At 29.5% G+C, this 23,260-nt stretch overlaps 1 protein-coding gene across 1 annotated transcript in view; it reads right to left on the bottom strand.

Moving 5' to 3' along the window:
* Nucleotides 1–23,260, bottom strand: part of LOC145330864 (uncharacterized) — a 43,450-nt gene that overhangs the window by 13,913 nt on the left and 6,277 nt on the right. Inside the window, exons 7-12 of the mRNA XM_080175526.1 lie at nucleotides 9,137–9,178; nucleotides 8,072–8,120; nucleotides 7,659–7,748; nucleotides 5,643–5,710; nucleotides 3,033–3,140; nucleotides 2,407–2,463 (exon numbers count right to left, since the gene is read on the bottom strand). Coding sequence (XP_080031652.1) covers nucleotides 2,407–2,463; nucleotides 3,033–3,140; nucleotides 5,643–5,710; nucleotides 7,659–7,748; nucleotides 8,072–8,120; nucleotides 9,137–9,178 — 414 coding nt within the window. The remainder of the gene's footprint in view (nucleotides 1–2,406; nucleotides 2,464–3,032; nucleotides 3,141–5,642; nucleotides 5,711–7,658; nucleotides 7,749–8,071; nucleotides 8,121–9,136; nucleotides 9,179–23,260) is intronic.

Consider the following 23,260-nt stretch of genomic DNA (forward strand, 5'->3'; position numbering starts at 1 on the left):
AAACCTCCTAGATGACAACCAATCTGGTTTTCACAAGGACAGATCCACAGCTGATGCAACGCAAATTATGATCAGGATTAAAGAAGATACAGATGATCTCAGGAAAAGAATAACAGCCGAAGGAGGGGTGATTGACGAAGAAGAGATGCCTGTAGCAAAATTACTGGACCTTAGCAAAGCTTATCCTAGAGTTAACAGACCAGCCTGTTGGAAGATCCTCCAAAGATATGGCATGGGGGAGAGGTGTCTAAGGGTACTTCAAGACCTCCATGAAACCACCCACTATAAGATCAAATCAAGAGAAGGAAAGCTCTACCTGGGCATCAGAAAGAGGCCTCAAGGAAGGATGGCTATCATCTCCTATTTTGTTCAATGCTTTTCATCAACCAGTAATGAGGATCGCAAGGAGAGAGAGGAAGAGGAAGGCTGATGAAATGGGGGTGGAGATGGGTATCCCCTTTATGTTTGTCCCAGGTAACTCATTCCCAGGTAATAGATCTGAAAAACCTAACTCTGAAGCTAAAAGAGTCAGGATTGATCTATCTCTTTTTGCCGATGATACCACTGTAGTTGGCCGAAAGAAAGAACTGGTTGAAGGTCTTAAGGTTACAAAAGAAATAATGAACAAGTTTGAAGAGAAAAATAACGACGACAAAGAGGAATAGTTAGTTTTCGGTACAGAAGAAGGAGAGAAAATCAGGATGCTTGGATCTTACATTGGAAACAAGGAAGATATCAAACAGAGAATTAAGAGAGCAAATGGAGCATGGGCAAAGACAAAGAGATGACTAAAAGGATCTAAATTGTCAAAGAAGATGCAAGCAAGAATAGTGGAAGCATGCGTAGAAAGCACTTTACTATTTGACTGTCAGGTTAGAACTTGGCAGATAGGAGAGATGAAACAGCTACAGAAAACGATGGACAGAATGTACAGAAACATCTGGTCAAAAAAGAATGGTCCACCATTGATACAGATGCAAAATGAACAGAAAAACATGCAGGATGTAAGAAACGAGCTGGGAGTGAAAAGTGTGAGGCTAAAGATAGAGAAAAGAGTATTAGAAAGGATTGGCCATGTGATTAGAATGAAGGACAACAGAATGGTCAAAGCAGCAACTCTGGGTTGGTTAGAAGACCTGGAGGACAAAGAAAAATTACCTGGAAAGAAAAGGAAAACCATCCTATAATGGAAAAAAATAATCAAGGACGCAGGAGTTGATTATACCAAGATAGGACAGATGGCATCTGATAGAAAGATCTGGAAGCAAATAGTAAGGAAAATATCTGATAACCTTGAAACCTGGGAAAGAAGCGGGGGAAAAGATCATCTGAATAAAGAGGAGAAAGAAATACTGCTGTAGAGGAATCTCTGACCTGTGATTATGAAGGATGTGGATTAGTTTTTTTTATCAAAAGCAGGTCTTACAATTCATACCAAAAGAATCCACGAGATATCTGATAACAAAGTCAAATTTAAATGTGATAAATGTGAAACAATTTTTGAGCTTAAATGAGCACTAGTCAACCACAACCGAGGCTGTGGAGGCCTAAGAGCCTCAAGTAGTGATCTCAAAAAATGTGATAAATGCCTTACTGAGGTCACAAAATCAAATTTTGCCCGCCACAGAAAGTCATGTAGGAATGGGGAGGGAGAAGATCAACCCAGACAACCCAGACCTAGGGGAGACAGAAAGGCTTGTGACATATGTGGATTGGAGCAGTCAAAATCAAATTTAGCAAGACATAAAAAGAAGTGCCAGGAGGGAGCGGCAGTCCATATGTAGGGAGAAGGCCACACAAGAAGACAAGATGAGAAATTTTCTCATTCACAGTCCCTTTAAAATAGCAGATATTGCTAAAAGATGTACAGATATGGTAAAATTGATTTGGCCAAACCAAATGATAATTTAGACTTATGATGGGATATGTTATTTCCTAGCTATTATCCACATTGCACTTGAATAAATTGAAAATTTACAATCATGCTTGCAACCTTTTCAGTTGTCTTTAACCCTATTCAATCTGAGGGAGGGGGAAGGCGTTTTACCCCACCTCTCTTGTTATTATTCTATTCAACATACAGACCCTAACTGCAGACACAGATTTATTATTTTATGACATCTAGGAAACTTAAATCAGTTGATATATGGCCAATTCTCCTCAATCACAAATGTGAAACTTTTTAAAGGTCATTGATTCTTGGAACTGTCTGGTGCCTAGAAATAAAATGAGAGAGGTGGGAACCTAATTGTTTTAGGGTAGGGAGAAATGTATCATGTATAAAAAAAAGAAATTTTAAATTACTTTTAATGTGAAATTAATAAAAATTTTAGTAAAAATCATAATCATCTTTAGTAAATCTAACCATAGGTATTTAAAAAAAAACACATTAAAAAAATAGTATACCATTATCAGCATAGCATTCTGCAGGGCCAAGATATAATGTTGATGGAGATGTTGATCCTGAAAAATTAGGAATAAGTTATGTAAAAGGATAAAATATGACTTAGTTTTAGGTTTATAAATAATTGAAAATTCTATTTTGAAAATTAATTTGCAGAATGTTATTGTATTTCTGGTATGCCAATGATTTCTTTGATAAAAATTGGTTTGGGTTTCTCAAAGATACGTTACTAACAATGTAATTCTTATAATAATTGATTTTATTAATAAATCTATAAATCATGGAGATAATGTTATCAGAGTATTCCTTGCTGTTACTCATGATATACTTTTAATCAAGCTTAACAATGTTGGTATTAGGGGCATCCAAGCTTTTTAATTTAGGGGGGGGGGATAAAATTTTTGGGGGGGGACAGTTTGTGTTTGGGGGTAATTAATAGAAATGATTTTTGGGGGTAATCTTTTTTTTGGGGGGGTAATCACCACTTTATCCCCCCTCTTACTTATACATAATGGGCTGGTATACAAAGTAAAGCTCAACTAGTTCAAAAGCCATCTAAGTGAAAGAAAACAAAAAAAAGTTGGAGTATCATAAATTCCTTAAGATAAAAAAATTCTTAAAGTGGTACCTATTGTTGCATGGCATGCAGTTTTATCCCATCTTGTAATTTCCAATTCTTGTCCATTATATAGTTCAGAATCTGGATTTTCATCCAGATCAATAAATCTGATACAATCTTAATTAAATTAATAGATTAAAGTGGCTGTGAATTTGCAAATAATGTTATATATATAGGTAGATAACTGACAATAGAAGATAAATCGTTAAAAATATTGCCTAAAAAGATGACAACTATTTAATTAGATGAAAAAGAATTTTCAAATTTTCTGAACAGTTCAATACCGTGCATGTCATTTTTATGAAAATTAAATAATAAATGCATTAAATACAAACAATTGTAGTGATTTATAGAGAATTGCATTCAAAATCGATAAAACATTGTGTGTTTCTTTTATTTATCATTTAAAAGTAACACACTTGACAATCATTTTAATTATAAAAAATCCAAAAACTAAAATTAGTTAAAGGTCAAAATTTAAAATATATTTTACTGTCTTGGTATTTGCATTAACTCTCTCTCTCTCCCTTTCTCTCTCTCTCTCTCTCTCTCTCTCTCTCTCTCTCTCTCTCTCTCTCTCTCTATCTCTCTATCTCACTCTCTCTCTCTCTCTCTTTCTCTCTCTCTCTCTCTCCCTCTCTCTCTGTTTCTCTTCTTTCTCACACATTCATATTTTTACCTGGGGGGTTAGTTGTTAAATAAATATTATTTAATGTATAAAAAGAAACCAAATCTAAATTTATATTTTTCTAATTTCTAATCCACAAGCAACTGCATCTCTAGTATCTAGGGATATTCAAAGGGATATAAAAGGGCAGAAAAATAGCTTAAAACCAACAAACGACTTTTTAAATAAAAATAAAATAGCCTAAAACCTTTCCCAAAAACTATAAGAAGCTTCACTGTAAAAGTGAACCATATCGTTTCAGCAGTCCCTTCTCTACATATAAAAAAAGCTTACAACTTTATAAAATAGGATATTGTTAAATCTTTTCATTTAAAACTCACCATTCTGTATGTAATTGTATGCAGGGAGGAAATGGATATTTGGCTTTTTATTACATTAGTTCCCAAAGTTAATGACATTTTGTTAGTTGGCTAATTAACTTTGGGGACTTTCATAGAATTTTAATTGGTTGGTTTATTACTTTGAGTGTCCAAATGTTTAAACCACCAAATATTGTTTACAAAATGGGTAATTTTGTGTATATTTTCATTGTGAATATCCATTAATTTATCGGCCATTGTCTTATGCCTCTAGTTCCCTGGTTATTTAGGTAGCAAGGGGGTTTGTGGGTGGGTGCGTTAAGTGTGTGTGTGTGTTAGTGTTATACTACGATAGTGTGTGTGTGCGTGTGTGTGGCAAGATAGGTGGGGTATGGGTGTGTGTGATGAATTACAATAACTATTCATTGGAATAAAAAAAATAATGTTTATTTTTATGGAAAAACTTTTATAAAATGATTGAATTTTTTGCTGAAGTATATAGCAAATATAATAAATTTTTACTTTTTAAACAATTTAATTCTTAAATATCATTCTTTCTATAGATTTAAACAATTTTTCTATTGTCTTTATACCGGCTCAAACATACTGAAATTTGGTTAAGGATTTTATGAAATAAACCAAACTGTTTCATTACATTTTAAAGAAACTTCAAAGACAAATATTAATAGAGATGTATTACAAAATTTTTTTCTTAAGTATTGATTTTTTTGTTTTATCTGTGAGCAAAGAAATGGCTTATTATTTCATAGTTTAATTGTTGCACAAATTTTAATGTGAACTTTATGTGGAAATAAGCTCGGCATTTTAAACTGATTTTTTTCTTAATTGAACTTTTATTCTATGGAAATTACTTAAAAAATAAGAAAAGGTAAACAAAAATGCATTTTGAAAAAATTAATTCTTGATCACTTTAAGTGATCAAGAAGCAAGTTTTAAAAAATTGATATATATTTGGAATTACTTAATTATTTAGAATTATTACAAAATGTTTGCTAAATTTGATATAAAAAGTGCCTTAAAACTTCTATTTTTAAATTTGCTACAGTACCCAAAAAATTCTTTTACACAATTATGGGCTAAACAAAGTTTTAGATTTGTTGGCATTTCTCACAGATGGAGTTAATAAAATTCATATTTGCAAAATAAGAAATATATTTCTGCTTTTTGTACTGTTGTTATTAATTTTGCCTATTGACAACTAAACAAGTTTCAATTAAGGTTTAAAAATGTTGGACCAAATGACTAAAAAGATATTTCTCGTTAGCTTATTTTAGTGCAACTAACATAACAGGCAAGCAGAACAGAAATCTTTAGATTGTGGAATTGTAAAACAATGTAAATGATTTTTCTTCTTTTGTGTAGGGGGGGGGGAGGAAGGAAATTTTCTATGGATGATATTGTGAGGTTGGAGGTAGCCATCATAAAATAGTAAAAATCCTTTCCAGGAGTTATAAGAATCTTCATATATGAATTGAGAGGATTTGGACATGATTATTTAAACATGATTTTGTAAAAATGTCAACAAAGTTAGTTTACACTGTAGAAATAAATGATTATGAGTATCAAACACGGATTATGCATTTCTATCTAATAATAAAGCATAAAAAATACCTCTTGAAAGTTGTGACTCCAGTTTTTGCATTTGCCTTTTGATTATTCTTTTCTGAGTAATTGTAAACCTAAATTTTAACGTTAATTTGAAACCAAGAAAATACTAATATTAAATGACTAAAGACATCTTGAATAATATACGCACCCCAACCAAAGGGTTTTCACAGGATGTAGTGTGACCTTATGTGAGCTCAGAACATGCTTTCCCTAAATTGAATTTGTAGGTTCCCAAGTTCCTATAGTTGAATTTTTTACAATTACATTTTTTATCAAATTTTACTTTTATATCTAGAGTAACTTCCCCTAACCTCCTTTATTGTCTTATTTTGTATTTCATGTTCATCACATAAATTCATTCACATGACAGTTAAATATAGAGATATTGGAGGTTTCTTAAAAGATATCTAACATTTTTCTAGCTCTAATACTTTATCAAATATCTTATTTTAAAGTATTGCTGTAAAATAATAAAATGCACAGCAAAAAGGTTAAACATAAAATTAGAAATAAAAAAAAAATACAAATATCTTCATGTAATATTGCTCCAAATTGACCAAATTGTACAGTTAATGTGCCTAAAACTATCTATATTCAATGTACAATCCAAATACTCTATACAAGTTAAGGTGCATAAAGTTGTCACTTTGTAATGAGAAAGCTAATTAAACACCATCATCTCATATTTTGAATAAATATAAGCATATCCTAAGAAAAATAGAAATAGTCATTGTGAATAAACCAAAAATTGGTTAGAATTTTAAGCATTTCCAAGCAGTTTAAAATTATAATCTACTTATTCTTGTATTTTTTTCTACCAACATTTGATTATTCTTTTAAATTTTTTACAACCTTATAAAATAAAATTAGTTTTTGCCACCTCAACAATGATTTCTTTTCTAATAAACACCATTAGGTACTCTAAACTATTACTGAGATTTTTAAGATATTAAATATTAGTTTCTTGTACTTTGAAACACCTTTTACATTAAAAAATGCCTTATAGATGATTTTTAATTAGAATTGAATAGCATTTATTTCTTTGATATCACATTTTAGCATCCACCTGTTGTCTTTTAATGTTTCAATGTTGTATTTGGATTGTTTGGAGCAATATTAGATAGATTTATATAAAGATACTTGTATTTTTCTCTATAATATATCACAAAACATATTAGAGCTAGAAAAATGTTAGAGAACTTTTAATTTTAATCTGCTTGGAAATGTTTCAAATTTTTCTATTTTTGTTTTATTGGTTTTCTCAAAACTAAGCTTATCTGTTGAAAAGTCAATTTTTAAAAAAGTAATTTTTTCTTTAGCATTTTCAAAAGCCATGTCAGCATGCTCTCATTGGCTTATATTGTCTTTTAAAGAATGTATTTGGATTGTACATTAAATTCAGATAGTTTGATACATCTTAAATGTTCAATTTGGTCAATTGTGTGCAATATTTGAAAGATTTAATATATGAAAATACTTTCACTTTTCTCTAAAATATCTAATTTAAAGTTTCACCTTTTTACTGTGTAAAAGTATTAGAGCTAGAAAAATATTAGAGACCATTTTAGAAAGCTCCAATATCTGTATATTCTACTGGAATGTGACTAATTTTGCATGATGAACATGAATGACAAAATAAGACATTAAAGGAGGTTAGGTAGAAGGTACTCCAAAGAAAAAAGTAAAATTTAATCACCAAAGGAACAAGAAAATTTTCAACTAATATGAAGAACTAATTTAATTTAGGAGAAGCTTGTCCTGACCTCATCATTTCCACAGGTTTTTTTCTAACTTAACACATTTTCAGGTGGGGTTTGCCATGAATTTGAAATGACATTGAATTACTGACAAAGAAAGGGAGGGACAAAATTATATAGAATGGATTGTCTAGCAATTTGCAACAGACAATCAAAAAATGAAGTGTTTATATAATATATAGGTCACCCAAATATTTACTAAGAAAATTAGGCTATTTATCTGAAATAGAAGCTTGAATTTATCGTCTTAAAATTTAATTACCTTCTTTCACTATCATCATATCCTTCACCTCTTTGAATGTCAATGAATCGGTAATGGATAATGCCATCTTTCCAGCGATAACTAGCATTCCTAAAGCATTGAAAGATTAACTTTATTAATCTATATGTTGATAATATTTTAGTAATGTATACATATATAAATATGAGTGATTCTAATGAGGTAAAGTAATATCCAACTGACAATTAACCCTTTAATTGCAAGTCATTAGTTTGGAACTCATAAAAGTACATGGCAATGTGCCTGTTTATTGGAAAAGGCATATCCCTTACTCTTACTATTGTAATGTGCATCAAGTTGTAGGTACTATTTTTAACATCATTTGTATACTGAAAATTGTTATATATCAGATATCAAGGTGACATGTTTTTACACTAATGCTGAGAGGTTATTACCTGATCATGCTATCTCCAGTATCATAATCAAAACTTTCATCATCTGTAACTAAATTAAATATTTTTGCTTTAAAACAAACATTTTTTAAGATATAATTTGCCTAAAATAGTTTCTACTAAAAGTTTTGTTGTGCTTTTTTTAGACTTATTCATTATTTGAAGCCAGATTCAATGCAGGTTTTGTTACTTGAGCATCCAAGAAATCCTAAATACTTTATCATTTAGTATATCATATTCATACCTTGTCCATTTGATGTACAATTGTAAAAAATATAAGGTTGTAATACCCAATTTTATGTCAATGTCCCTTAGTTCTTGCCCTCACAGAAAATGATATAGAAAAACTTAATTATGTTTGTGTCAGGAATTCAAAAAGCTTTTGATTAACATATTGTTATTAACCATCTCCATTAGAGACTTAACTAGAAGAAAACTATGAGAATCGATCTTGCATCCCAACCAATGTGTAAATCCTAATGAAACTTGATGGAAATATGTAGAATGTAGAATCCCTGAAAATTTCAGCCATCTATCTTCAATTTGAGTTTAAAAAATCACTAAAACTTTAAAATCTAGGAATTGATCTAGCATCCCAACCAATAAGCAAATCTTAATGAAACTTGTTAAATCAAAAAAATTGATAAAAATTCCTGCTGTCTATCTTCAAAAAGAAATTACAAAAACTTGTGGGTCTTACTGTATATTGAAAAACAAAGAAATAATTTTATGATCAGCTGTAATCCAAGTTTTTTTTATATTATTTTTATATTTTTTAACTGAATAGCAACTGACAAGATATCTTAATAATGATTTAATACTTATTTTCATTTAAGGTTGCTAAGGCAAATGCAAATTGGAGTTAGAGGTATCTACCTAAAATTCCATAAAAGTGCTGGGTAAAGAATATTTCTCCAATATTTCTCAAGCAGGGTGTCAAGGGTTGGTAAATGAATTTGTTGTTCAATGTTTTCAATGTTTCATAATATTGCAATTACACAAGCATTAACTGGATGAACCACCACTGTAGGGTTTATATTGTAAAATTTTGATTGATTGTTTAATTACCTTGAGGTTTAGAACTTTTCTTACATGCAAGCACATTGGTACCTAAAATACAATATCTGTAAAATTGAGATGACACTAAATATTTGAATACATGAGATCTCAAGAGTTAAGACAACTAACAAAAATTGTGTAATTCTCCATATTATAAACAAAATTACCCCTTCTATATATTAGTATTATTGAATGAAAAGTCTATCAAATTTTTTCTGTAAGAAATTGTTGAAAAAGTTTTAAAGCCTCTGGATGAGAAACTTTGCTTTTAAAACTTTGTGTACCAGAATAACTTAGAGTCTAGTGTCCCTTTCTTCCCTACTAAATCTAATTATCAATTTACACATTCTAAAAATAATAATTTAAAGCTATTATAGAAAATAATTATTTAGTAGCAAGCTGATTTTAAAATATAAACTGTACCCCTTGCATAGAGGGACTCTGTATTTGAAGGTTGAAGAGGGACAGAAATATAGCATAAAAACCATATTGGAACCTCAATGAATTTTACCCAAATTAGTTCAGTAGTTATCAGGCTTAACAGACTGCTAAAAAAGCCACTTTATATGATTGGATTAAATCATCCTCTTGTTTAAATAATTGATTAAATTTGATTTCTTAGTAAACTATTTAAAATAAACTATACTCAATATTTTTTATATGTTGTTAGAACCACATTACAATTTGTTAAACTTTTGTTTTTATAAATGTTCCAATCTTTGTTTCTAACATAAAAAAAAACAATAAAACCTACCTTGATTTAGAATTACACAAATGATGCTTACCCACAAAGTGGATAAGTACATTTTGTTGCTCTGAAATTAAATATATTTTTAATATTATAATTCATCATAATCATTATTGTATAAATGTATAGTGCTCCAATAATCTGTAAAGGACGCCTGCAAGAACTACCACGCTTTTACTGCTGAAAGACTGCCACAAGTAGACCCAATGCCCCAAATTTTAAGCCTTCAGCTTCAATAACAAAAAAAGTTCTAGGCATTTCAAAATAGCATTTTATGTACAATGCAAATTTTGAAAGATTTCCAATGCTCATAAAAAAAAAAATAATATTAAATTATGTCGCCAAGACACAAAATTATAACCTTATCTTTGTCAGAAATCTAGATTGCCGGTAACTGAATACATTTTTACAATAAAAACACCACATTTCATAGTCAAAATCTATAAAAAAAATTTGATTTAAATTGCATTTGTAAATGAAAATCATAGAGGAAACAAAGGGGGAAACTAATACAAGCTGAGCTGTGATTGGTTGCTTAGCTGATTCAGCCTTCTGATTAGCTACAGTACACTCAGTACAATAAAAGTTAAACTTATTTTTTTATGATTTTGACTATAAAAATGGGTATTTTTATTGTAAAAATATAATTAGTTACTGGCAACTTAAATTTATGACAAAAATAAACTTATAATTCTGTTTTTAGGCCACGTAGGTTAATTTCAAAATTTCTAATATTAGCATTGAAATTCTTTAAAAATTTCATAGTACATAAAATGTCATTTTAAAATGCCTAGAACTTTTTTGTTATAGAAGCTGAAGGCTTCAAATTTGGGTTATTGGGTCTACTTGTGGCAGTCTTTCAGCAGTTAAAGCGTGGTATTTCTTGCAGGCTTCTTTTTATAAAATAGCTCTTTTGATTTTATATTTATAATTATTCATTCCAATGCAAAAAACGTGATCTTTGGTTTGTTTAAATGTCCATTTATTTAGCATTTTTCAAGAATGTCAATTGTGGGAAAATTTTTAGAATGTGGGAACCATTTATTTTGATTTAAATGGTACATATGATTTTCATATAAATTCATTTTTTGGACCCGTGAGAAAACTTTTTTTTAACATGAGAACCATTGAATTTCATCTTTTGGAAGTGTGGGAAAAAACGAGAGAAAAATATGTTTTAGTATAAAGAAATCAGTTTCAAACCTTTTTCATTTGATAGATCATACTGACTTTGGAAAAACTGTCAGACCGATTTTTGAAATTCAATCAGTGAAAAAAGATATTCAAGTTTTAATTTTTTGTTTTGAAAATATTATTTTACATGTATTGACGCGATCTTGGATTATGATAATTTTTTTTTGTTAGATAATTTTTTTCTAAAACATTTTTTAAAAATTAACTTTTTATAATAAAAATATCTTTGAACTTAAATTGACTTGAATTGAAAAGATTTTTTCGATTTGATTTGAAAGATTTTTTATGATTTTTATTTTTAATGTCAAATAAAAACACAACAGTGAAAAAATGAAAATTAAATGAAAAAACGTTTTATGATTTTATTCAAGAAATTATTTGCTAACATTTGCTAAGGCTTGATCATTTAATACCTTGGGATTTAAATATCCATTTATGCTAAATTTTCTTTGCTTAAATAACTCATTTAAAGTGAAAGATGTAGGACATATCTTTTAATTAACATAAAAACTATGAGGATTCAGCATTAACCAATGACAAAGCTGGAAATCTTTAAATTTTAGATATAGTGTTTTCACAAAGTGACTTATTTCAATAAAATAGAATAAATTTTATTTAATTAAAATTAAAAGAATGAAAACTATACACATTAAAGATACATACTTTTTAAAAATATTTTAAAAAATAAATTTGAATAAACTTATTTTATATCACAATTGTATATGTGACAAAAATAAATTTTGTTGTATTGCATAAATATTTGTTGTCATCTTACATTGTTTAACCCTTTACAGCTAATTTTTATATGTTTTAATGCATAATAGACATGAAACATTTTTATGTTAATTCATTGATATATTGTAAAGAATTAATTTTTAATTAGTTTTGATAGATAAAATCAAAAGACCTAACTTTACTGTATACTAGCATACAATATTTATGAAGCAAGACACTCTTAAAGCTGAGTAATTTACCCACAAAGGTAAGAAACATAATTATTCAGTAAAATTTATTTAACCCATAGTAAAAAATAAACTTTAAGATCCTAATAAAAATCAATGTGGGCAATTGTTCTCATTTTTGGCTTTGCAGTATGATTCTACAGGTGTCAGAGTATATTTTTGATATACCTTTCAAAAATAGGTTAAAAACAGTTGAAATGAATTCAGTTTTTCATTTCATGTTGATATTTGAATTAGATAGGAGTATTTAATTTTATTTTTTAAATAAAAAAATGACAACATCCATAAGTAGCAAAGAATAAAAAAATGTGGATAGATATTCATAAAAGTAGATTTTAAGATTATTTGTTAACCCTTACAGATCAGGGGGGGGGGTCCACGCGAGGGGGTGTTGGCCAAATTTTCCCCTCCCTCTAGTTTTTTCAATGTTATTTTTTTGTAGGTATGATAGAAAGCTGTGACTTTTTGACATTTTAAGTTTAGTAGTAGTAATTAAAAAAATCCTAAATAATTCTACATTATCACTTTTATGAATAAGATAGAGACCTAAAATTTTTTGGTGAATACTTGGATATCAATGATCATCTGAGAAAAGTAATGTTATGACCATTTGACCGCTGATTTTATGACCCATTTTTGTACAGCTTTTACTCTAGACATATATCATGAATATCATGGCTTCTATTACATCAAGAGACCTAATTTTTTTTGTGAATCCTTGAGTGATAAGGAACTTCCGTGATAAGGTTGTGGTCAATTGACTGCTACTTAAACAATTTTTGATCGATTTTCTAAAGAGCAATCTGACAAATATGACTTGTAATTAATATTTTTTTGTTATGAAAAATAAAAGCTTCACCTAAAATTGGTAATCATAGCTTCAAAATTGGCTGATTTTCAGCTGTTTTAATATTTAGCAACTGGCTGCTAAAAAGCTGCTAGGAAGCGGTCTGACAGCCATGAAGAAAAAATTGTTTTCTATTATAATGCACAAGAACCACCAGATAAAAATTTCATGTCTCTATCTATGTCCCCCCCCCCTCAATCTATTAAGGTGCTAATTGGTAAACAAAATTAACTTTTATATAAACAAAATCCTAATACACACTACAAGTGCACACATACTAAGAAAGCTAGTTCTCAATAACTGAGACATAAAAACTAGAACATATAAGTAGAGAATCTTGTAATAGACATATTACTTTAGAGGGAAATATTATACTCTTGCTATCAACATAAAAATTAATGTAGGAAATATTTTTGAAACTGCTAATATCCGCTAATGTGCACTTTTTAAACTACGTTTTACCAATTAGCCTTAAAGCTCATAAATTTTGTAAACAAATAATAGATAATTATCACTATTAACTTATTAGCAGCTATGCCCCCTAGAGGTGGGTTTGGAAGTTGGCCTCCTCTATTTCAATTTTAGCTTTAAAAAGAAAAAAAAAATTTCAGGGGTAATTTTTATCTTCAGTACCCTACCTTTAAAACCTTCCTGGGATCTAGGAAATGCTACACACACCCTACCCGAAAGTGTGTTAGGTTAGAAAAAACCGCAGAAACGGTTTACACAGGATGTACTGGGACCTTATGGTGAGTTCAGAACATGCTTTCCCTAAATTGAATTAGTACCTTCCCATAGTAGAAAATTTTAAAATTACTTTTGGTGATCAAATTTTATTTTACCTTCACCTAACCTGCTTTATTGTCTTTTTTTGTCTTTTATATTTATCTTGCAAATTCGTTCACATTACAGTTGATATTGGAGCTTTCTAAAAAGGTCTCTAACATTTTTCTAGCTCTAACACTTTTTGAGATATCTTATTTCAAAGTATTGTTGTAAAATCATCTTTTACACAGCAAAATGTTTAAATATAAAATTAGTTATTTTAGAGAAAATTCATTAAATCTCTCTAAAATTGCTCCAAACACATATGTTGATAATAACTTGATTTGTAGATGTAGACTAAATTTTCTAACATAATTATGACTTATCAACAAAACTTTACTCTACAAAGATGTCCTTGAAATGAATATATTTCCTAAAAAAATAGTAAAATTTAAATTATAAAGAGAAACATAATTTTAGTCATTATTAGTAAATACCCCTGAAAGTAGTTAGATAAATTTGCAGACACAATATGGGGCCATATTTGTTGTGACCCCAATAGTTGACACTGTATACACATGATTGTTTCTTTCCTTGCTTTAAAACAAGTATTCATATTCTTTCCAAACATTAATAATTTAACAATATACAAAGATTTTTTTCTTCAATAAAAGGGTTTTATTAGTAGTATCACTCTCATTGTTCAATTCACCACATATATGGAGTTTATATATGGTATTTGTTTGTCGCGGTTTTGTCCCCACTCCCACATATATTTCCTTCCAACAGAAATATCACAATTTCTTGTGACTGTAGATACTTGCCCTGCTCTCTGTTCTCTTAACATTTACTTAACTAAAGCTTTACAAGAAAGACTATTTCAAAGTTATGAATAAGAGGGGGCATTGTTTGGCGCACTATCAATTATGAAGGATATTGCCACTGTGTGTAAGAGTTCAAATCTAGCTTGAAAACATATGTGTAGCTTTTTTAGGACACATCACCCTTTAATATAAACAAGTTTAATGATACAGTAAACAGGAATGAAAACATTCATAATTAGCAAAGCACAAAGAAATCATAGATGGGAATACATACAAGAAGATTTAAATAGTATTTGTTAAAATGAAGATTCAATTTATTAGAAAAAATTAATCACAAATTCTTTTTTTTTGTAACATGACAGAAGGTCAAATTGAAATACATACTGGATGCTCAGAACAATTGGAAATTATTTTGATACTATCAAAAGTTGGAATATCGGCTAAAAAACACCAAAAGTAAAATGTGAAAAATATAAAACGGCCAAAACCTGCTAAAAGTCAGTCTGACCGCCATGGTTGTTTTCTATAAACGACGGGAAATTTACTCTGATATCCATAACTACAAAAAATTTAAAATTAGACTATAAACACCAAACATATGGAAAAATTATAAAATAGCTTATAATCTGCTAAAAAGCAGCCCAATCGCAATGGATGTTTAATAGTTAACTATGATCCTTAATGCTGGGAATGTACAATGTTTTGAAAAAAGGAAAAGGGGGCTGGGGTTAGCTTTTCATTTGTTTTTTTCTTTATGCCACGTTTGGGTAAGGTAATTTGGGTACTAAGTAACCCCGCAGAGCATACAAAAAAACTTCCCCTTTATGACACATAACTGAGATTTTTTTTAATATCTCTATCCTGGCGGGCACAGGATGCCAGCAAACCTGGCAGGGTCATCAAGGTAAAGAGTAAAAATATTTATACAAAGTATTTTATCTTACCAAAATACTAAAATATCCTCTAATAGTACATCCCTATATAAAATACAGGTGTTCAAGTCAATTTCAGGTTTTGGGTATGATCCTGCAGGTCCTGATCCTCCAGGTCACCAGAAATCTTCCTGTGGCCAAAATTTTTGACTTAGAGACTTCAAATTTTAAACTTAAGCTTTTCTTACATGTGTACATAACGTAATGTGCCAAGTACAGCTGCGGTTGCTGTAATTTATATTTTGATATTTCTAATATTAAATTGACATAAAGATAAACATTTTCTGCAACAAAAATTTCTTCTAGCTTCATAAATAAAAAAATTAGAGCCGTTTGAAATTTTTAAGTAAATAAGACTGATTAAGACTAATTAAGGTGCGGCAAGGGGCCTGACTGTTAAGGGTTAAAGGCAGCTGTATGGGCTAGGTATAGGTAACAAATTTTCCCCTTACCTTTAATATTGGATTTATTTTAAAATTAGGAGGGTGGGGGGTTCATTTCTTGACAGACACTTTGTGAGAAACCATCAATTTCTCTTAGAATCTTATAAACTTTTTTTATTAGCAAAGCTATTATATAATTAAAAATGTCTGTCTGGACCTCTAAAATATTTCAGAACAAAATACACTAGTTTTTAGATAATTGAATTTTTTAATAATGAATCTGAATAAACTAATTTAATTTGAATGAGCATAAATACTTTATGGGAAATGAATATCTGTAATGCTGAGAAATAATATGTAAATTTAATAACTTTGAATGCAGAATAGTGTGATTTCTTGTGAATATTTCTCTAACCAAAAGACTTCTACTCTATAACTAACTTTGTCTGTACATATATCAACAATTACAACTTATAATCAGTTTTAGAAAATATTCTTGGAAATAGTCCCTTTTGTGGCAAGGGGCTTAAGGGGCGATTTGTCTTATTTTTGAATGGCTTTTAATAGTTTTTTTTTAGGTTTGGTTAGGTTATATTGGGTTAGGTGATTGCCCTGCAGGGTTAGAGCCCCCCACAGGGGCTAGAAATAGGAGAAAAGCTACTGTGAAAATATGAATAATCGCCCTTTAAGGAGTATTGACACGAATGGGAGTATACCCGTATTTTTTTTTAAAAAAAAATTAATGAATTAAAATGCAAGGAAGATCATTTTTCATAATTTTGAGCTCTGTTAATTATAAATATTGTCGTCCTTGTTTATTTCTGTCTCAAATTCTATTATTTAAATTTCTCTCTTTTCAGCTTTCTCTGTGAGATAAAATAGCAGAAAAAAACTACATTATGAAATTATATGTAGTTAAGAAAATCTAGAACTATTACCCCTCCTCTCTTTCTTTCTCTCTCTCTTTTCAACTTTTTAAAGATAAATTACTCTAACAAAACTCTATTTAAACATATGCTTGGAAAAAAAAAGCTTAATGATTTGTAGACACTATACACTCTTAAAATTATCTAAAGGAAAAAAGAATATCCTTTTAAGAAAGCAACAGGATTTCTGTCTGTCTGTCTCGCTAATTGCTGAAAATTTCCAAGGTAGCTTCTCATAAGTCCTGGGAAGGTTAACAACACTTTTTGGGGGAGGGTGCCACCACCCTCCCAAGAGAAATCGCACCTAGAAAAAAATACCCCCCTCCAAAAAATTTTTAAAGACTTAATTTAAAAATGAGTTGCAGGGTTTGTTTGCCCTCCCCTCCCCCCTCCTCAAGTGCACCAAAAGTCCTCTTGGGGAGTAGCCGCTAGTGATAATAATTAACTATTTAAAGTTTCCCCAAGCTTCTTGTCCTTTCATCTATGGAAACAAAATTACCTTGGGAGGAGGGGAAATTTAATATTGAAATTTTGAAAATGATTTTGTTTGGCCCCATCGTAATATGAAGGGAAATTGCCTCTCTATGAAAGTGTTTAAATCTAGCTTGACAACATGTGTGGAGCTTTCTGACACATTTAAGTCAGGGATCTTAAGAGATAAGACAATAGCCGACTAATTGATGTACATTTCTAATGTTAATACACAAAATTACCCTTTCTGTAGATTTCAATTGGTGGTTCAAATGTATGGACACTCAGTTTAATAAACCAACCAATCAAAATTCATTAAAAGTCCCCAAAGTTGTTAAGCTAATGAATAAGAAAACATAATTATAAAACTTTGGGGACTTATGTAATTAACAGCCCATTATCCCCTCTTTCTCTGCATTTTAGCACTTCTTGAAAAAAAAACAAAATAAAAAAGAACAAGGATTACATTATCCATAAGTAGTGAAGCACAAAAAATATGGAGGTTTAAAGAGCATTTGATATAATTTATTGGAAAAAACATCAAACATTTCTTATGTATTTTTTATACTTTTAATATCTATATTTTGCATTATGACTGTCAATAAAACAACAGGAAATTTATTTTGATAATTCTATCCAAAAATTTTTGAAAATTAAACCAAATGAGAAATAAATGATAAGAAAAAAACTGCTAAAAACCTATCTAAAAGCCATGGATGTTTATATATAATTATGCCCCATGTTGATGGAAATGTTGAATTTTATAGGAGCTGAAAAAATCACAGTTCCAACAAAAGTTTCAAACTGAACTATGAACAGACAGACTTACAGACATTTTGAATAATAGGGTAGCTTGCTTTGCTACTAAAATAAAACAACATCTACATATGTGTACATCAATTATCACAATATGAGGCCATATTTGCTGTGAAAAGTTGACACTGGATAAAATCCTATGTAGCCTAAATAATACATCCTAACTATGCATAGTGATGGGTTGCGCCTGTTTTAGGCCAAAGCATTCCCCCCTACTCTAACTATTTATGTCACGCACCTGACATAGCAGCAGTATGAACAATTCTGATCGTCTTTAGTTATGAGGGAGTCAAGATTCGAACCTATTACCACTATTTGACCAGCAGATGCATTACATGTTGAGCCATAGTCGCGAGTACATGTTAAATGTGAAAAAATGCTGCTATGCAATGTCTATACATATATTTAAATTGAAAATATTTGATCTTTGAATTCTTTAGCTATGGAAAATTACTAAATAAACATACAGGGCGTTTTAAAAAAAACTGCGTTTTCTGGTTTTGGGAAACAACCAGTAGGAGTATGAAAAAATGATTATAGGTCCATATTCTATGTATAAATGTACACCAGATTTGCTTAAGGTGTTTTTTAATATCTCTAAAAATACAGCTTTTCTGATAGGTACATGTAGGAGAAAAATGCTTGATGTTAAATTTGATATATCAATTTAATTGAAATAACTTGTAAATTTTTGAGAAAAAAGTTTTAAAATCCCATCAATAATATGGTAAATGGTTAAATGAAAGTGCATGTTTAATTTTTTGTCATTATTTCCCTTTTTTTTCTCTGAAAAACGCTTTTTAGATCCTTACAAATTGCAATATTTCTCGTTTCTCTTGGTTGAACAAACTTTAGGTGACTAACTCTTTATAGTATTTTAGATTATAACATAAAAATTAAAATACTTTTTATCTTTAAAAACAAAAAAGTTACAGCAGTTTGTTTTATTTACTTAAAAGTGCAACCTACAAATTAATAGCTTTATTGTTGATGTATGCACTTGAGATTTATGGTTTGACCGTAAATATTAAACATTTGATCCGTATTTGAAGGGGGGAGGGGTGGATTATAAATGTCCGTTAATGGAACGTTCAATTAGATGCCAAAAGTGGGCGGAGAGTTTAAAGTTTAAAGATTTTGTCTATGATAAAAAAATGCGTTTTATGTTTCAGTAAACCTGTAAATAAGTTGAATAAAAATTGAAATGAAAATAAAATATGTTTGTTTATCATTTTAGACAGATAGGAATAGTATTTTTTTTATAAAACAATATAAAAAGCCTTAAAAACTGACCGAAAAAATTATCATTCATGCTTTTTAGAATTAATCAACTCTAAAATGCGCCGTTGTTTTTAGAGTAATCAATAAACACCTTTTATAAAATTAATCCATATTTTTATAGAGAATAAGAATATATAATTATTTTTTTCATACTCCTACTGGTTGTTTCCCAAAACCGGAAAACGCAGTTTTTTTTTAAAAGCCCTGTATGTGTAACAAATATAAGATATATTTTTCAATGGCGAAGCTTTTCTATAATCAGGGTCAGTCCGTCAGTATGTCCATAACACTTTGATCTTTTTGATAATTTAAACATATTAGAATAGTCATATTGCTTTAAAACTTTGTGTGATGATTCATATAACAGTAAGGTACAATTTTAAAAGCATTGCAACTCTATAATCATTACCAGAAAGTCTGTACGTTTATAACATGCTGTATCTATAGAATGGAAAAGGTTTTAACCCCTCCATTAAGATTTTTAAGGGGCCTTTTTTTATCTATGGACTATTCCACTTTGGACATTAGTGATGTTACCTTTCTCCAAAATATTTATAAACATTCCTGAGACTTATAAGAAGCTCCACTGTAAAGTAGTATCATATTGTTTCAGTAGTTGTTTCATGATCTTTCAATACACACAGACATACAGCTACACTTACACACACACATACACATGAATTTTGAATGTCATCTTCCTAGGAATTTGGAAAAAAAGAAATATTAAAATTTTAATTCTTTATATTTGGTGCATTATTTGCCAAGTGTAGCATTTTTCTGCACTACCAATTTTGTTTATACTCCATATTTTGGTTCGTTGGGTGATCAAGGATGCTGGATAGCCAAAATAAAGTTTCAGAGTCCCTGGATGTCTAGATATCTAGCTATCTATGAAGGTAGGTAACAAAAATTTAAAAAACAACCATTTTTTCACAATTTTATAAATTAATTTTTTCATCAATCTTACATCCAACCTAAACATTTTATACACCAAAATGATCGTTTATTCATGGAAAAGGCGCACATAATGCTATTTTGGCCAAAACTCCAATTTAACAGGGTGTCCAACAAAAAGTGTATTTTGGATATCTAGCATAATACCCAAAATACCTGTCAATTTTTTTTGGCTTAAATCCTGTGTTTTATCTGTAGGCATATATGGTATATACTGGTTTGGAGAACCCAGGACTATAAGGTTGTCAAATTTCACTTTGGGACACCCTGTAAATGTGATTTTAGTGTCTGTAGAGCTAAAATTTGGTCCAAATTGACTATTTTTTTTCAAATTACCCTAATATGTGTCTTAGTATGTTTGGCCAGTGTGTTTTCTGACCAGATCAATATTTTCCTATTTTTTGGACACCCTGTATTTTCAAAAAAAGAGAAAAAAAATATTGCTTTTTTAAAATTTTTTTTTCTATTTTTAAGTTACTTAAAACTGTCATATAGATACAGATTTTGACTAATAACAATAATATTTGCAAAAACCGCAAAAACCGAACAGTTTTGCCGTTATTCACCACCAAAGGTGGAATTTTTACGATTTTTGCCGTTCCCGAGGATTTAATGCGCATTTTTGGTAAGAAGACGTTGATTTATCAAGGTCACTCTGAAATACTTTTATTTAGGAAATTTAATGTTCTAAATTTCATATTAAGTCAATTTTTTTTGTGCAGCTAACCGTTTTTCGTCGAGATGGATTTCAATTGATAAAACAAGAAAATGAAGTGAATATAATATAAATAATTGTATTAACATAAGTAATAAAAGAAACATAAATCATGTGCATTTGAAAATCCTTTTGACAAAAATCAATTGGATATACAAAAAATTTTACTTCACATGAAATTTAGTAAATTAAAATGCCTAAATAAAAGTATTTCACAGTTATCATGATAAATCAACGTCTTCTTACCACAAATGCCCATTAGAACCTCGGGAACAGCAAAAAACGTCAAAAATTCCTCCTTTAACGGTGAATAATGGCAAAACGGTTTGGTTTTTACGGTTTTTGCATAAGTAACAAATTATGTGTCTTGAAAAGTTCTACAAAAATGAAGTAATATTCTATGGCCCTTAAACGACTCCTTCCCCCAAAAAATGGGCAAAAACCATCATTTTTCAAAAACATGCACAGGGTGTCCCAAAAGTGTAAAAATTTGTAAAATAGGCAAATATTATTGTTATTAGTCAAAATCTGTATCTACAGCATGACCCTCAAAAAAGTATTTTTAAGCATCTGCAGCCCTTATTTCTCAATGAATTATTAAAAAATGCATATGTCCTTGTTCTCTATAGTATTCCACGTAAGTAGATATAAAAATATTTTTTTTACCTCCATTAACCCATTCGTACCCACACGTCAATATAACTACGTTAAAGTAGCCTCTGTTTAGAGGGCTCTAAAAACTGACAGGGATGATACTTTAAAAAAATGAAAATAGATGTTGAAAGATTATTGCTATCACTTCAATTTTAGAAATTAAAAATATTAAAACAATAAAAAACTAATTAAAATTTTAAAGCTTTAATGTAGGGCTTAATTAAAAATTGAAAATTGAGAGGATAATAATTTTTATAGTTATAAATCAACCCAAAGATATGGTGTTTTTACAAATTTTATTGAATGTTGTGTTAATCAATTATCCAAATTTTTAGCTTTCAATAAAAATTGTAAGAGATTCTTAAAATTTCACAGAGAAAAGTGTTTGAAAAAGTTACGTAAGTATCATTACGTATGGCTGAAGATTCCCCCATAGTATTTATAGTAGTAATATGCATAATGAATATATAAATCCCCTAGAAATTATGCCCTAAAATCATAATTGGGGTGTTTGGTCAGTCCTTAAATATTTATCATTTTTAAACTGGTAACTCATATTTTCAAAATAATTTTATCTAAAAAATATTCTTTAATGCAATTACAATAAAATAAATATATAGATATATAATTTTTACTATTTTGTTCTTTATAATACTTCACCATCAAAAGAATAAGTTTGATTTAAGAATCGAACTTTCAATTGTAAAATTGTAGGAAGAAGAGGGCTAAAGAGAAGAACAAGGATGACAACATTCATAAGCAGTGAAGACATAAAAATCAAATATTGACAATGTGAGATAATTTCTGATGTTCAATGTGCATAAAATGAGAGCGAGAAAATTTGAAGAAAAAAAGAGAAAGAAGATATATACCTATATAGAAAATTACAAAACATATAATTAATTATTGACCTACAGACAGAGAGACCAAGTAAAATACATACAGGATATTCACCAAAAATTCACGAGCCTATTTGCTGAGAGAAATTCACCTTTCCCATATTTAGTTACTGAACGATGTACTAGCGAACATATCAAAATATAGAGCAGCTGTGTTACTATTTATATAGTAGCTTCGCTTCATCAGTAATAAAAAATAGGAGGGTAAGATATTTATAATGCTAAATTGGAAAAAGGGATAGTTAAATGACATATACCCTTGAAATTAAATTCATTTTTTAAGAACGTAATTAGACTAATATAAACAACATTTAAATAATTAGAATATTTCAATTAAGTAGTAAAAAAACGTCTTTACATACACTTAAAAATTGTTTTTATAAAATTCTAACACCCTTTAGGTGTAAAAATTTGAATATACAATACAATATTATCTTATTTTATACTATACTAAGCATTCAATGATTTTGAGGATAAATGATTTTCATCTAAAATAGATATCTCTTTATCCCTAGATAAACAGGAAATGTGGATGGTCAAGCAAGTCAAGATATTGTTTTACAACAGAGATATGATAAATTAATTAGGTGTAGGATGGGGGGGGGGCGGGAATTTAAAAAAGGATTAACTCTTAAAAACTCGATGGTCAAGAAAAAAGGGGGTGTTGTATATAACCTGAAAAAACAAATTGACCGGAAATGCGCGCCATTTGACATCTTAACAACTCATTATCTTGAAAGTAAGAAAAAACAAGGTGTAAAA

Source organism: Acartia tonsa, chromosome 10 (assembly GCF_053477335.1).
Source record: "Acartia tonsa isolate MP-2025a chromosome 10, ASM5347733v1, whole genome shotgun sequence".
In the NCBI taxonomy this organism is placed as follows: domain Eukaryota; kingdom Metazoa; phylum Arthropoda; class Copepoda; order Calanoida; family Acartiidae; genus Acartia; species Acartia tonsa.